At 43.3% G+C, this 16,084-nt stretch overlaps 1 protein-coding gene across 1 annotated transcript in view; it reads left to right on the forward strand.

The window, feature by feature from the left end:
• frs3 (fibroblast growth factor receptor substrate 3) overlaps window positions 1-12,594 on the forward strand; it is a 32,645-nt gene extending 20,051 nt beyond the window's left edge. Inside the window, exon 7 of the mRNA XM_064299626.1 lies at window positions 557-12,594. Coding sequence (XP_064155696.1) covers window positions 557-1,855 — 1,299 coding nt within the window. The 3' untranslated portion in view covers window positions 1,856-12,594. The remainder of the gene's footprint in view (window positions 1-556) is intronic.
• Window positions 12,595-16,084: the final 3,490 nt, after the last annotated feature.

Raw genomic sequence — 16,084 nt, forward strand, 5'->3', positions numbered from 1 at the left:
TTTCTTCATTTTTACAGCCTATTTAATATGTGTTTAGAAATGCTCGATGCGCTTTCTGTATTTTGTGTTTGTTCCAGCTTTTCGGCCACTGCTTGTATATATTTATCTATGTGTGTGCGTGTGCGCGTGTGTGTGTGCGCGTGTCCGCGTGTGTGTGTGAGCGTGCCTGTGTGTGTGTGTGCGTGTGTGTGAGCGTGCCTGTGTGTGTGTGTGTGCCCGTGCCCATGCGTGTGCGTGTGAGCGTGAATGTACTTTGTATTATCATCCTAATGTTGTAGCTTGTACTGCCCCCTAGTTTGACTTGGCATAGGTTAGGATAGAATAATGTTCATTGTGTGAACTGGACTGTGTTCTTGGCTATGAATAACTGTACAAAATGAGTATTGTAGTTTATTGAATCTGTGTTTTGTAGTTGTTCCAATGACCTTGATTTGCACTTTTTTACGTCGCTTTGGATAAAAGCGTCTGCTAAACGAATGTAATGTAACATGTATGTGTGTTGTGTATCTTACTGTTTTTGGGGCAAATGCTCCTCTCTCTCCCTCGCTCCCTCCAGGCCCACACCTATGTGAACACAGCCAGTGTGGAGGCGGAGATCCGGGGACGGCACTGCGTGCACTCCCTGCCCGAGGTGCGCCCCACTCCCTTCCCCGAGCCCCCCAGGGGCGTGGCTCCCAGCATGCACTGCTGCCCGCTGGAGGAGCGGGAGGACCCGCAGGTCTTCCTCCAGACGGCCTCCCAGGAGGCCAAGTTCATGCTGGGCCCCACGCCCGCCCAGCGCCGCTTTCTGGAGCTGGAGAGAGAGAGGCGCGCCCATCATTCCCACGGGGGCGGGGCTTCGGAGCTGGAGGGCGGGGCCCACGCGCGGAACCAGCACCCCTACCACCACCACCAACACCACCACCACCACCTGCCTCAGCGGCAGTCCCACCCGGCCCCCGCCGAGCACCCGGGCGGCTGCCAGCTCACCCGCCTCACCTACGAGAACATCAGCGGCCTGCGGGGGGGCGGGCGCAGGGGCGGGGCCGGGCGGAGCCGGGCATGCCCCGCCTCCATGTCCCACTCGGGCGGCTCCAGCAGCAGCAGCAGCGGCGGCGGGGGGGAGGGCCACTCCCACCCCCACGCCCACCCCCACCCCCACCCCCACCCGTTGCCCCCCCAGGCCTACGGCTGCGAGCGGGGCTGCCACCGCAAGACGGCCCTGCTCAACTACGAGAACCTGCCCTCGCTCCCCCCGGTGTGGGAGTACCGCGCCCTGCAGCGCGAGGAGGAGGAGGAGCAGGACGAGGAGGAGGAGGAGGAGGACGACGAAGAGGAGGAGCAGGAGGAGGACGAGGAGTACGAGGAAGAGGACTACGACGAGTACGAGTTCTCCGAGGGACCCGGCACGCCCAACGGCTACCACCAGGACGGCGACCGTCTCCACGGCGACGACATGCGGAACTACGTCAACACGGAACGCGTGCAGCTGGGGTCCCGCCGCCCGGCCTGCCCCCCCCGCAGGCAGCAGTGCCCGGCGGGGGGGGGCGGAGCCGGCGGGCCCGGGGTCTTCAGCTTCGATTTCCACCGCGGGGCGGGCAGGGGCGGGGCCGGGGGGGGCTGCGAGCACGGGCACCTGCCTCAGCCGCGCCAGCTCAACTACATACAGGTGGACCTGGACGGCGAGCCGTCGCACCAGGACCCCGCCCAGGCCAGCCAGCTCCAGCCCCCGGCCCAGCCCACCCGCCGCAGCCAGTTCTACGCCGTCATCGACCTGAAGAAGACCGCCGCCATGTCCAACCTGCAGAAGGCCCTGCCCCGCGACGACGGGACGTCCCGCAAGACCCGCCACAACAGCACGGACCTGCCGCTCTGAGCACGAGAGAGAGAGAGAGAGAGACATAGGGCAGACATGAGAGAGAGAGAGAGACCTGCCGCTCTGAGCATGAGATAGAGATAGAGAGACATAGGGCAGACATGAGAGAGAGAGAGAGACCTGCCGCTCTGAGCATGAGATAGAGATAGAGAGACATAGGGCAGACGAGAGAGAGAGAGAGAGAGAGACCTGCCGCTCTGAGCATGAGAGAGAGAGAGAGAGAGACATAGGGCAGACATGAGAGAGAAAGAGAGAGAAGAGAGAAGGCAGAAAGGAGAGTGAGAGGGGGGAAACAGAAAGGTACTGACAGAAAGCAGACTGGGTCGATCACTCTTTCTCCCTCCCTCCCTCCCTCTTTCCCTTATTCTTCCTCCCGTTTGCACTGACAGGCAGTAGCCATCTCAACGGACTGGGCGGTGCAGATTTTCAACTTGAAAGGAGGTGACAGAATTCTAATATAATTCCTCAGTTAGTGTATAAAGACCTCTTGAGAGTTTGGTTTAATTTTGTGTGTATTTTTGCCATGTGTTGATCACTTTTGGCAAATGCGGTGGTCCTTTTTGTTTGCGGTTTGATTTTGGGTTGGAGCAGAGACTGTTCCTATGGACCATGGGTCCCCTGCTACCCCGAGACTCTGGCATCCCTCCACACATTCTATTTAACTGTTTTTTTAAATTTTTTATTTTTTTTTACTTTTGTCTATTTTTGTCTATAATTACTTTTGTCTATTTTTTTACTGCAAGGAAGATTTTTATTTAAAAATGGTGAAGTATTCAAAGCGTTTACTTTATTTTTTGTTGTAGTTTTACGGTCCAGTAGAAGCAGACTATGACAGCATTCATAAGCCATCATAAGCCTTCGTAATCCCACATGTGATTCCATTTAAGTGCGTCTTATTCTTTTTCTGAACAATCCGACCATCACAAATGTTACTGTTACTAATACTACTGGCGAATGTACGTAGGAGGTCGTACTTAAATCATTAGCAGTTCATTACAAAGCACTTAGACCTTTTCTTTTAAAAGGTTTTTCATTGACATGAAATAATGAAGTGCATGCATTTGATAAAACCCAGTGAAAGGTTAACATGATAAAAGGTGGCGTGCATGGATAGCTTTCACGTCAGGAGAGTTTTAAATCTGTTTAAATCCCTGCTGGACAGTTAAAGCTCATCTGTAAGAGTAAATGACGTGGCCGATGTAAATGGAGGATGGAGCTTTATTTATTTCTGTTGAGATGCTGGAGATTCTCTGTGCCAATGAAATCAGTCCTTGATGGACAGTGGTATCTGATATACCAATGAAATGTGTCCTTGATGGACAGTGGTATCTGATATACCAATGAAACGAGTCCTCTGGACTGTGGAATCTGATCCTGCTGCCGAGCATTTCAGCCCGAATCCTCACGCACACAGGCCAGGATCTGCAGACCATTTCAGCCGAAAGCCTCACGCACACAGGCCAGGATCTGCAATGCATTTTCAGCTGCAGGAGTCGGGTGCGAGCTGGTCGCAGCCTAGCAGGCATCTTCACATTGCAGTGTTCCCGCATTGCAGCATTCCCACGTTGCAGTGTTCCCGCATTGCAGCGTTCCCACATCGCGGCGTTCCCACATCGCGGCATTGCCGCATGGCAGCGTTCCCGCATTGCCGCGTTCCCACATCACGGCATTGCCGCATGGTAGCGTTCCCGCATTGCCGCGTTCCCACATTGCAGCGTTCCCACATTGCAGCGTTCCCGCATGGCAGCGTTCCCGCATTGCAGCGTTCCCGCATTGCGGCGTTCCCACATCGCGGCATTCCCGCATTGCAGCGTTCCCGCATTGCTGCTGCGATGGGCATCAAGTCGCATAGCAGACGTCCACCAGTGGGCGTAACCATGGTACTCAAATCAGGGCTCACGCTGCAGACTGTACTTCATGTATAGAACAGTGTTTTTGTGATGCGTTCTGCCAGGGTGGTTGTGTTATATCGCAGTGAAAGTAAAGTAAAAGCTTGATTTGGAGAGCATCTGGAGGGTTTCAGAGCAGCCAGTCGTCTCTGAACTCAGAGACAAAAAAAACCCTGATCAAGTAGCTTGGAGTTTAAGGCATTGTTCACTCATTTTGTGGCTTGTTTTAAAAAAAAAAATATTTCTGTTATGGTGTATGCTTCCGATTCACCCAGTTTTTGTGTGCTGTGAAGGATACTTTAGAATGAAGTTTAGATATTTAGAGTTGAGTTTCTGAGGGCTAGCAACAGCCATAGTGTTTGGGGGTTTCTCATCTAAATGCAACCCAACCAGCCTTTACTGCAATGCTATGACTCCAGAGGTTGCATGTGTGTACATTACCCAGTTATTCTTCAAAAAATGACATTTAATATTTGTGTCAGGAACTATTTCCCATGGCGCGTGCTGCCTGAGACCGCTGTGTTTCATGAAAGTAGTACCGGTGTGAGTGCGCTGTCTGCGTCTCCTGCATCGGCAGCGCTGTTTTCGGTTCCATCACTATTGGGATGTGTCGACCTCCTATTGGGCAGTGCTATCACATGCCTGTGCACTGTGAAACTTAGTTTTGCACTTGCACACATATAGTTAATGGTACGTTATTTAACTTGATAGCCTCACTAGCCTGTGTGCTAGTAGCTAAGAAGGCTACCTTACTCGCTAGCTGTTGTGAATTACAGATAGCAAATGTTAGCTAGCTTGGTGAATATACTTGTAAACCTACCAAAGTGACTAAAACATGTTAAATAAGATAAATAATATTGATGAATGTTGTGAAATTACACTAGATGGCTAACATTAACTAGCTAGCCTGTCAGTTGGTAGCTAAGAAGACTACCTTACTACCTACCTAGCTATCAGTTGTGAATTACAGATAGCTGACATTAGCTGGCTAGGTGGTTACAGTTGTAAACTCAGAAAAGTGATTAAGACATGTTAAATGTTGTGAATTACACTAGATAGCTAATGTTAGTTAGCTAGTCTGTGAGCTAGTAGCTACAAAGGCTGCCTAACCTGCTAGCTAGCGAGCAGTTATGAGATAGTAGCTAACATTAGCTATCTAGGTGGATACGTGTATTAAAAAAATAAGCTAGAAGGTGAGCTATTAGTTAGAGCCTGTGCACAATCATGTGATAGTGTTGTATCCAATAACGGTTCCACACATCACAATGGCAACGGAACTGAAAACAGCCAATGCCAATGGTGAAGGGGGACGCTGACACTGCACTTACACTGGTACAATATAAAAATGAATATGCTATTCTGCTGTCATGTAATTGTGAGTATACATTATAAAATGAATCTGTATTTTCATACGTACAGCTTCTGAAAACATCTGCTTTGGATGTAATTGACGTGTATTTTCAAACCCCCGAATGGCCTGTGCCAGCCATTCTACAGTTGACTGTTCATCAGAAACTTCTGTAAGTATCTAAAATATCCTTCATATCTCATAAAAGGAGTTTGGGCCAATCAATTGTACACTAAAACTGAAATAATATCAAAGTGCTCCATAAATTAAACTATTTGTTTAAATATTATTCAGCTTTGGCTAGTATGTACATTAATTGAAATGAGTTATTTATACTGAAGACATGTAATTGAGAGTAACAATTCTGTTCATGTCGTCATTTCCATAATAGTGTCTCATTTCTATTGCTATATGCACGTATAAACCACCAGGTGATGTTTGTGTAGGCTGTAACCACATTTAAAACTCCACTGTGTGTGCGGTTCTAAGCCACCTAGCGTTGTTGGTGTAGGCTGATACAACGTTTCCAACTCCACTGTGTGTCAGTTAGCACAACATGCTGAGTTACTTTGTGTAACTAACATGCCTATTGAGATGAGAACTGAACCCTGCACAAGCTGCTGTGTTGGTTTTCCTAACTGACATCTAACTCAATATGTACAGTACCTAACTGTTCTACCTCTTTCAAAAAAAAACAAACAAAAAAAAACGCAGGTTGACTAATGTGTCTGCAGTCCTGTACCGCAAACTGCTCTTCATACTCGTATCTTATTAAAGGCGTAAACTCACATAATCAGTTGGAGACTTCCCCCCTGGTAGAATGTTCGGTTTTTGCATATCACTGTGAGTGTGATTTACATGGTGTAGCCTAGTTGCACAGGGCCCTGTTTTGGCATTATGAGTGCAGCTGTAAATACGAGACAGGACTGGCTGGCCCAAATTGCAGTGTTTTCCAATTTGATTTTGTCACTCTGACAGTCTTGTAATTAAACCTGTAACGATGGTACCTGTCGCATTACCTGTGAGTTAGCATGTGCCAGGCCATGGTGTATTTTATATTTCCTGTGCTGTTGGTTATAATACAATGGGTACAGAAACGAAATATCACTTTTTTTTACAGAAAAAAACCAGAGAGCACATCTACCAATCACAGAGTAGATTGGTAATAATACATTTTCAAATCAACTAAGGCAGTGGCAGTCTGTGCATATCTTATGGATATCCCGCCTAGGTTCTCTAGGTACTGTAAATGAGAAATAGAGAGCATTCTAATCAGTAGAGTCAAAACTAATCCCGGCCAGGCTGAAAAAAATAATCTAGAGATGAAGAGGGTGTAGAAAAAGAAAGCTGAAAATCAGAAGAGGGGTTGAAGAGAGGTGCTTGGAGAGGAATTAAGGTCCTTTCAAGTCTATCAACAACCTGGAAGGACCCTGGCCTTGAGTCGAAGACACTGCAGTCAGTCTGCTGAGACTGTTAGCAACTTTCAGTCAGAAAGGGATGACATCAGAAGTCCTGTTAAAGGAGGATGGCAGCAGCATCATCACTGACTCAAAGAGCAGTGGGAGTCCTCTGTTATATTCCCTATATATAGCCAAAGGTGACCAACCCAAAGGATCCAAATAATGTCTGTCATCATGAAGTGTTTTGAGCACCTGGTGCTTGCACAAATCCAACAGCGTGCGCGAGAGCATAGCAGACCCATTACAGTCTGCCTACCCAAGGAATATACAATGCTCTTTTACCCTTCCTCATCTGGTTCAATCCCATCTGGAGATACCAAAATCATATACCAGACGGATGCTTGCAAAATTCTCTAGTGTGTTTGACACAATTCAGCCGTATTATAAGAGTCAGAAACTACTGGACATGCATATTAACCCTCATGCCATCTCATGGGCCTTCTTGACAGAAAGACGTGTGGTTCGATACACGGACTAATGCAGCAACATAAGGACCATCTCCGCTGGCTCACCACAGATCTCAGTGGTCACCTGTCAACTTTTTTGTTACTGTATGGAAGTTCTAAGTAGTATTTCCTTTATAGATTAATTTCTCATTTGTAATAATAGTCATGCAATTTAGGAATCTCTAAAAATGCAATTTCTGTCGTTTTATTTATTAGTATTATATATGTAAATTATTTATTCTATTTTTTGTAGGTTGGCTGCTTCACCTGAAGTTCCTCCTGGGAAGAATACGGTTTTAATATTCTATTCTATTTTAAGTATAGGCAGAAAGTATTGACCAATCATCATCAGAATTGTTCTAATACTTATTACCAATGTTGTTTGTGATTGGTGGTGCTCCTCTGGTTTCCATGTGAAAATTGATGTGTTGCTCCCTGTTTAATTGCCTCAGTGCTGTTTCTCCAGGAGGTCCTCTTAGCAGGTGTGGAAACAGGCCACACTATGACTGGCATACTGAAGACTCTTTGTTTTCAGTTATGTGCATACCGTGTCCATTAAATAAGTATAGCCAGCTTGTAAAGGCTTTTTTTTACATGGCCTGTAGGCCTTTCCAAGTCTGCCCAACAGCATTAGCCAACTGTCACTGGGAGTCAGTAGAACTGTATTGATAGGATAGGATCCCCTTATTGTGGATGGGTCGGGCAAGTTTAATTTGGACATGGTTCTTCTGGTTGCTACTGCATATATGCCCCTCTCATGGTTCTCATAGAGTATAACATTGTCGCTGGCTCTCCTGTAGTGTTTTATGTGGCCTGTTGGGTGTAAAACAGTCATTGCCTCTCTTGTGGTACTACGTGACCTGTAGAATGTAAAGTAGTCATTGGCTGTCCTGTAGCACTGGATATGGCCTGTAGGGTGTAAAATAGTCACTGGCTCTCCTGTAGTACTGCGTATGGCTTGTAGGATGTAAAATAGTCACTGGCTCTCCTGTAGTTCTGCGTATGGCATGTAGGGTGTAAAATAGTCACTAGCTCTCCTGTACTTCTGCGAATGACCTGTAGGGTGTAAAATAGTCACTGGCTCTCCTGTAGTACTGCGTATGGCTTGTAGGATGTAAAATAGTCACTGGCTCTCCTCTAGTTCTGCGTATGGCATGTAGGGTGTAAAATAGTCACTAGCTCTCCTGTACTACTGCGAATGACCTGTAGGGTGTAAAATAGTCACTGGCTCTCCTGTAGTACTGCGTATGGCTTGTAGGATGTAAAATAGTCACTGACTCTCCTGTAGTTCTGCGTATGGCATGTAGGGTGTAAAATAGTCACTAGCTCTCCTGTACTACTGCGAATGACCTGTAGGGTGTAAAATAGTCACTGGCTCTCCTGTAGTACTGCGTATGGCCTGTAGGGTGTAAAATAGTCACTGGCTCTCCTGTAGCACTGTGTGTAGCCTGTAGGGTGTAAAATAGTCACTGGCTCTCCTGTAGTACTGTGTGCGGCCTGGAGGGTGTAAAATAGTCACTGGCTCTCCTGTAGCACTGTGTGTAGCCTGTAGGGTATAAAATAGTCACTGGCTCTCCTGTAGTACGGCGTGTGGCCTGTAGGGTGTAAAATAGTCACTGGCTCTCCTGTAGTACTGTGTGTAGCCTGTAGGGTATAAAATAGTCACTGGCACTCCTGTAGCACTGCGTATGGCCTGTAGGGTGTAAACTGGTCGCTGGCTCTCCTGTAGTACTGTGTGTGGAGAGGTTGCTTGAGGCACCATGGGGACACATCAGAGCATGTTACCATGAAGGATCCAGTAAAGGGCTTGGTCGGTGCTACTGTCCGGGAAGAATGGATTTGCACTTAAAAACAGCTGCTTCATTCCTCTAAACAGCTACGTCATTTCTCAAAGAAACTGCATTAATATTCAGCCTTTGGATATCGTACCCAAACCAGCGCTTATCAGTAGTGAGATTTTGTTAGGACTTGTGACAGGTATATTGATGCCTATTTTGGGGACCTCAGTTTGACCAATCATTGCTCTTGGTCATATTCCAGTACCTCTGAAGGGATGAAGTTCTTCTGAATGGATGAAGGATACGTGGCCAGGTGTATTGTGTGCAAAAGTGCCAAATCTGTCTGTCAGTCAGCTCTTATCAGAGCGAGTGTGTGCTGTGCCGTTTGTAAGTTTGCAATTTGAGGGCTAGCATTAAATCCAAAAAAGTAATAATCAAGCCTGGGCTGTGAACAGAGATCGCACTGAACTAACGGTTTTTAATGAGTTGGCTCCATTCCTGTGGCAGTCGTTTAAATCTCTTTTAGCTACATTGTGGACTAAAATGGAGTTTAAATCTTTCTGAAAAAAGACCCCACGGATTGACTTCTGAGCTGCTGGGACTGTAGCGTGTGAGAGCTTTTTTAAAGAGTTTATTCCCATGGGTTTAAGAAGCTCTAATATATAAAACAATACTTATTTATGATGTTATTTTTGCATATTAGTCAGCTGTCCACAGCACCATTTTGTACAGCGCAGGTTTTCGTCTTTGTTGTACGTTTTTTCTTGGATTTGGCATAACTGCCCTGTCATTTGAGCACCTTTAAATGACACCAATATTAGTAACAGAAACAAGGAAATTGGTAAACAAAATGAAATACAGGATTAAAAAAAAAATCATTTATCATCAACGGTTGAACCGTTTTATGATTTTGTCACTGTGATTGTGGAGGGGAACAGCTCACAGGAAGTGATGTAGATTTAATACCTGCAGACTGCTTCCTCCGACTCCTGACTCTGTTGCCCTTTTTTAAATGGAGGTTTGTGCCAAATCATATCTGCCAATCAGGAACCTCTTTTACACATTGAATTGTTGGAGCTCATTCGCCAGTTGCAGCACTTAGCAGGTTTTTAAGGGTTCTGATTGGCTACTGGGGAAATCCCGGTGCAGTATTTGTTTTGCTCATCTGTACGTGGGCTTTGCGGAGTTATATTAGACACAGTAGAACCTCAGTATGAGTCATTTTACTCAACTGCTACACAGTAGAACCTCAGTGTGGGTAATTTAACATTACTGCTATTAATTAGAACCTCAGTATGGGTCATTTAAATTATAAATTTAAAATACTTGCACATGTGTTGGGAAAGGGTTGTTCTTACAAATGCCTACAGCTGCTATTAACTTCGTCATGACCAGTTAGGCCACAGCCAAAGGTAGATTTGCAGTGCTGGCAATACGGTCATTCCTTGTGAAATGAACACGACGACTGACGCAACCTCGTACACCTGTATATCTCACCAAAATCAAATAGAAAGTATGTGGTATTTTTTTAAATGTATTTTTTTTTCAATTTGTCTGCCATTGTAATGCATTTCCTACAAAACGAGAAAGTTCAGGAGTGGTTTGGGCCCCTGGAGGACCGCGAGCCTATCCCAGGGTGCCGTGCTGTCTGGCGCTTGTTCAGAGAAGGCTCGGAGCACACATTGACCATTAATTCAGCTACACTCTCCACATAGGCCACACATCAAACATAGCTGTATTAAAATACATTTATCAAATCATTTGAAGTGCTATCGACTAGTTTTTGCCATATTTTGGAGAAAAAAAATGATAATGTCAGAAGTTTTGTTGATTTCGGGCGTTTTTGGAGCCGTGCCAGAGTCGTAATACTTGATGTGTTCCGTTGAAATGGACATTTGTTCCAGGAGGTGAACATTTGCTGAGAACACACTGGTTCCACTCCGTTTTCCAGCATCTACACCTTTGTGTTTTACTTAACTGTTAACATGTGCCACACTGTCTCTGATTATATTGTATTGTATAGTAATAATATCTAACTGTAAAAATGTTTTGTTTCCTTTTAAAGCAAAGGGTGTAACTCCTCCAGTCTACACGATTATTGTCTTTACTCTGTTACTCTATTGCATTTATTGCGTCTCCGTTGTGATTATCACGATGAGGTTTTTGCTCTTCAGGATCTGACGATGCTGTCTGGGCGTGTGCGAAGCATTACCCAGCAGCCTTCACAGAGTCCCATGTGCCAACGTCGCTGGGTGCAGTTAGCCGTGTGCTCAGTGTTCCGTTTCTCTGACTGTGACTTTTTATCGTCTTAAATTTTTGATTCTGTACTGAAGGAGATGCACATTTAAAAAGAATGATCCGTCTGTGTTGACAGGCTAGCAGGATTCACATGGTGGGGTGGAGGGGCTTCTCTGTTCATTCATTTCCCTTTGTTCAAACCGAATTACCTGTCAACTGTTTTAGGGTTGGTTAAAGCTCTTACTAGTTTTGGCCAAAGTCGATGATCTCAACATACTCTGTCTCAGCTCTTTCACAAAGAAGCAGGAGTGTGGAAGGTTCTGCAGTGACAAATGTGAATCCTCATGAATATCATTAGGTTAACATTCCATCAGAAATTCAAAATATTGGTGAGTAGACTCCCTATCGTGACCATTTCTTGCCTTGGCTAGCTGAAGGTGATAGAAATGTTTGTCTTAAAATTTGCACACGAATAAAGCAACTTGATGTGTTTATATTTGCAGTGTGTGTAAATACAATAATATACAATATATGGGAAATGTTTTATGGTGTGCTTCTCTTATGCTCCTGGAATTTAAAAAAATAAAAAATCTCTACATTACATGTAAGAAGGCAGAGATTGGTTGTGCCAAATGTCATGATATCCATTTTGAAAAAAAAAACAAAAAAAAAAAACATTCCATGTCACTGTTCACTGTGAATTTGAAGATATGGCTATATTTTCATGGTAGCATAATTCTGGGTTGATGTCAGAAGCTTTCAGTTGGTGTGTGTTTTTAAAAAATCATTTACACTGGATCATTAGACCTGATTCTGGTCTTTCCCTTTTCCATCTGTAGCATCTTAAACTGGTAACAAATATTCCCAAACATTTTTTTGGGTTCGGAGATTTCGCCCTACCTCCTGGGTCTGACAGGTTTTTGGAGGGTGTTACTTTTATAATTCTGTGAACTTTTGAAGAACAAGTCTTGTACAATACACATTTATGTAATGAAATGTAATTTTAGAATTAAAGTTGAACCAACTAAAACTAAAATTATTTCAACGCCTATATTTTAATCCAAAGTGGATTTACACTAACTTTTCCCTGAGAGGAAAGTGTCCAAATGTAATGTGTTTCTGTTATATTTCTGCCCTGTTTACCTTCTCTTGGATGGTACAGATGTATATTTTAAGTGGATGTGACATTTTGTTTATTTGTGTATTTTTAAAGATTGGGGATATTTGTTACATGTGCCAATTTATAATATTTTTTTAATTAATTTTTTTGTTACATTAAAACACTCATTCCAACCTTCACACTTCACTGTTTATTCGAAAAGACTGATTTGCCAGGTGAATAATCTTTACTGTCCAACCCTCCCCTTTCTTTCTGTAGCATGCCCCCTTTATCTGTTTGCCTGTGTATTGAAAAATAGCTTCAGTATCCTTTTGTACAGAAGGCATGTTCCTGTTGGTATACAAGTGACCCTGTAAGCTGTAAATATCTGCCTGTGTAGCTGTCTTGTCTTGTCAGTGTCTGTTTTTTGGTAATTGTACTAATGTAAGGAAAAAGTGTGAATTCTTTAAGATGATGCAAATATTTTGTCTTGTATTTTTTTTGTGTGTGTCCACAGCAGATCTGAGGGGAGCTCAGCCTTGTGCACCACAATTTTTATTCATTAAAAAAATTATTATAAAAAAAAATGTTTTGAATGTAAAATAGGGGTGATGCTGAAGAGCTCACTTGGGCCTCTCTCCAACAGTGTAATATACTTTTCTGAAATCCCAACATTTCATGTGAAAGACTGCTGATGAATTTATTCTGAGCATAAGAGTCCACAGGCTCACAGGTCCGGCCCTTCATATCCTGACTCCGTCCAGCCAGAGGTTCCGTTTGGCTTTCTGGAGTTATTTTTCCAGGACAGCCTGGCCGCAAGAGTCTGGGCAGATAATTTATGGTTTGTGATATTCTGGTCCCTGCAATCTGATTGGTTCGGGTGGGTTTTATTCAGCATTGTATTATACCTCAGTAGCCAACCTCGCTTGAATCACCACCTCTAAACGAAGCCTCGCCTCCATAAGATCATGATTGGTCAAAAGAATTAACTCTGACCATTGTTATCATTGGTTATGAGCATCACAGTCAGGATTATAGTGCTGAAAGGTTCTTATTGTTCGTACTTGTCAGTCAACAAGAAAAGCTTCAAATGTGTTTTTGCGAAAGATATTGCTGTACTCGGTAATCAGATTTTGGCATTGTACATGCACTTTGTCCCCTTTAACACAAATAATATATCAAAATAATGGCTGTTTGTTTTGAAAGATGAAAAAAATGGTTCCCAATTTTCTGATTACAGATTTCAGAATTTTCTGGTGAGTACTCGTTTACTTGAGTAAAAAAAAAAAAAAGTTTCTAAACGATCCTGTCACATTAATGAAATTGATGCTGTGCATATTCCATGTTCATATTTCATAAGCTTTGGTTGTAAGTCATTAAGCAATTTGGTAATTCATAAAACAATTTTGTAAGTCATTAAACAATTTGGTAATTGTGCAAAAATAAAGCCTAAATTTTATATGCTGGAAAATATAGCAGTGTCATTTAATAAAGTAAAGAAACCTCAAGAAAACAAAATCTGTTGTGAGTCTGGAAAATGTCTTTGAGGAGTGAGCAGGGAGCAGGCGTCATACTGGCATGTGAGCGTAAACTGCTCTGAGTATGATCCAGGAGGAATGTGAGCGTAAACTGCACTGAGTATGATCCAGGAGGAATGTGAGCGTAAACTGCACTGAGTATGATCCAGGAGGAATGTGAGCGTAAACTGCACTGAGTATGATCCAGGAGGAATGTGAGCGTAAACTGCACTGAGTATGATCCAGGAGGAATGTGAGCGTAAACTGCACTGAGTATGATCCAGGAGGAATGTGAGCGTAAACTGCTCTGAGTATGATCCAGGAGGAATGTGAGCGTAAACTGCACTGAGTATGATCCAGGAGGAATGTGAGAGTAAACTGCCCTGAGTATGATCCGGGAGGAATGTGAGCGTAAACTGCTCTGAGTATGATCCGGGAGGAATGTGAACGTAAAGAAGCAGCTGTGTGACTTTCCTCAGTAACGTGTTTGTTCTGGATCTCTTTCAGTGGGCAATTTCTGGTTAATGAAAGGGTTTCCACCTCAATACTTCTTTCTACTCATCACAATACCTCAGACCTATGGTGATGCATAGTATATGGATGTGGGTAATCAAACAATATACAGATTGCAAAGGAAAAACTCTTTTGAGGATTCCTATGGGGGATTTGATCAATTAACATACTGAGCATTAAATCAATTAACAATTAAAATAGATCAATTAACGTACTGTCATGTTTTATTTCAGAAATAGGATTTATAGAAAATTCTTTTGATGTGACTCTGATATGTCACTATGATAGATGGTTGTACACATGGACAGCTGGATAAGTTGCTTAGCAATTATCTGAAATGTCATTGGGCTCAGGTGATGAGGTCATTGGATTCAGCTGGTGAGGTGAAGTTGATGAGGTCAGAGAGGTCAGGTGATAAAGTTTTGAATAATTCAAAAATAATTTTAGCCTGCTAAAATTCAAATGGTAAGAAGTGAGTAGTAAGAGGCTAATACCTTCACACACTTAGGATGTTCCGACACAGGCAGTGTAAAGACACCACCTGGAGTTCACTTCCAAAATCTATGTAGTATTTTTATAAAAACATAAATGGGTAAAATTCTGGTCATTTTTTAATGCTGAGTTAACACATTTCTTTTCCAAGCTCGAGGTTGCTGTGCAAAAAAAAAAACTACATTCATCTGAAAATGTCCAGTTTTTCTGTTGTGATGCAAAGAAGAAAATCAATGAAGTAAATGCCATATGATACTGAAATAATTTGGCTCCACTCTGAAAAAGACACTGAAATCAGTCCTGTACTGAACCATTGCATACAAGCTATAGCATTTACCTCTGCTGGTAAATGCATCACATTAAAGCAGACCTGGATTGAAAGATTTTTTTAAAATATATATATTTTGAATGTTTTTGTTTTATATGTATATCATTGTCTTATCTAAATCTGATAATTGTATTTATGTGTGTATGTGTACGTATGAATGCACACACACAAACGTTTAAGTTGAAACGTAGCTGTTTCTACTTTCTGTATGAACTTTACTGAAATAAACCAGGCCAGTGGAACAGACTGGAATGATGTGAGGTAATGAAGTTAAAAGGTGCACTGAAAATAAATATATTAAATAAAAACTTACAAGTTTGTTTTTTTTTTTGAAGTAATCTTTTCAACTTTCTTTTGAATGAATGAATGAATGAATGTATGCAAGAAAGCTTGCATGAATGGTGCCTCACTTTTAGTGTGCTTGTTTCATAAGCGATGCGATAGTGTGGCCCAGGAGACCTGGGGTTCCTTCCAATCGTCCCGGGTCACGCGAGGACCGAAGAGACGAGGGGTGCGTCCCGAAACTCGGAAAATATACGCTCCTTTTATCCACTATCACCTTGTCTCCTCTGTGCGCCAGAAACCGATCTTTGTGTCCTCCCTCCCTCCAGTGTCCCAGTGTTGGAGGAGGTGAGTCCAGCGGCTTGCAGCTCCTTGTCTCCTCCCAGTGAAGGATGCGTGTGAGTCTTTTCACATTCCTGGGTGACAGCATTGTGCTCACACCCACGTGGACTGAAAGATTATCCCACAAAGTCTGACACCACCCGAATGTAAATGGTGGAAAACTTGCCATGAATTTCCCCGATTGTGCAAGGTGTTTGTTCTAAATTGTGTGTGCTTCAGTAGGTTATTATCCCACGTAGCATCCTACCCAAACACCTACCACGGATAACAAATTGCCAGTTAGTTTTTGTAGCTCATATCCTACAAATTTGGCTATTTGGTATGAGGAAGCAGGTTTTTTTATTTGCTTGTGCAGGAATGCTACTTAAATGAACATGAACATAAATAAGCATGGCAGCTACTGTTATTCCAGCATGTGAATATGCATTAATTAATTTATTCAAACAACTGTTTATTAAGAATGTATTTATTCCCAACAAATTTGATTTCAGATGTTA

This window comes from Anguilla rostrata, chromosome 11 (genome assembly GCF_018555375.3).
Source record: "Anguilla rostrata isolate EN2019 chromosome 11, ASM1855537v3, whole genome shotgun sequence".
Classification (NCBI taxonomy): Eukaryota; Metazoa; Chordata; class Actinopteri; order Anguilliformes; family Anguillidae; genus Anguilla; species Anguilla rostrata.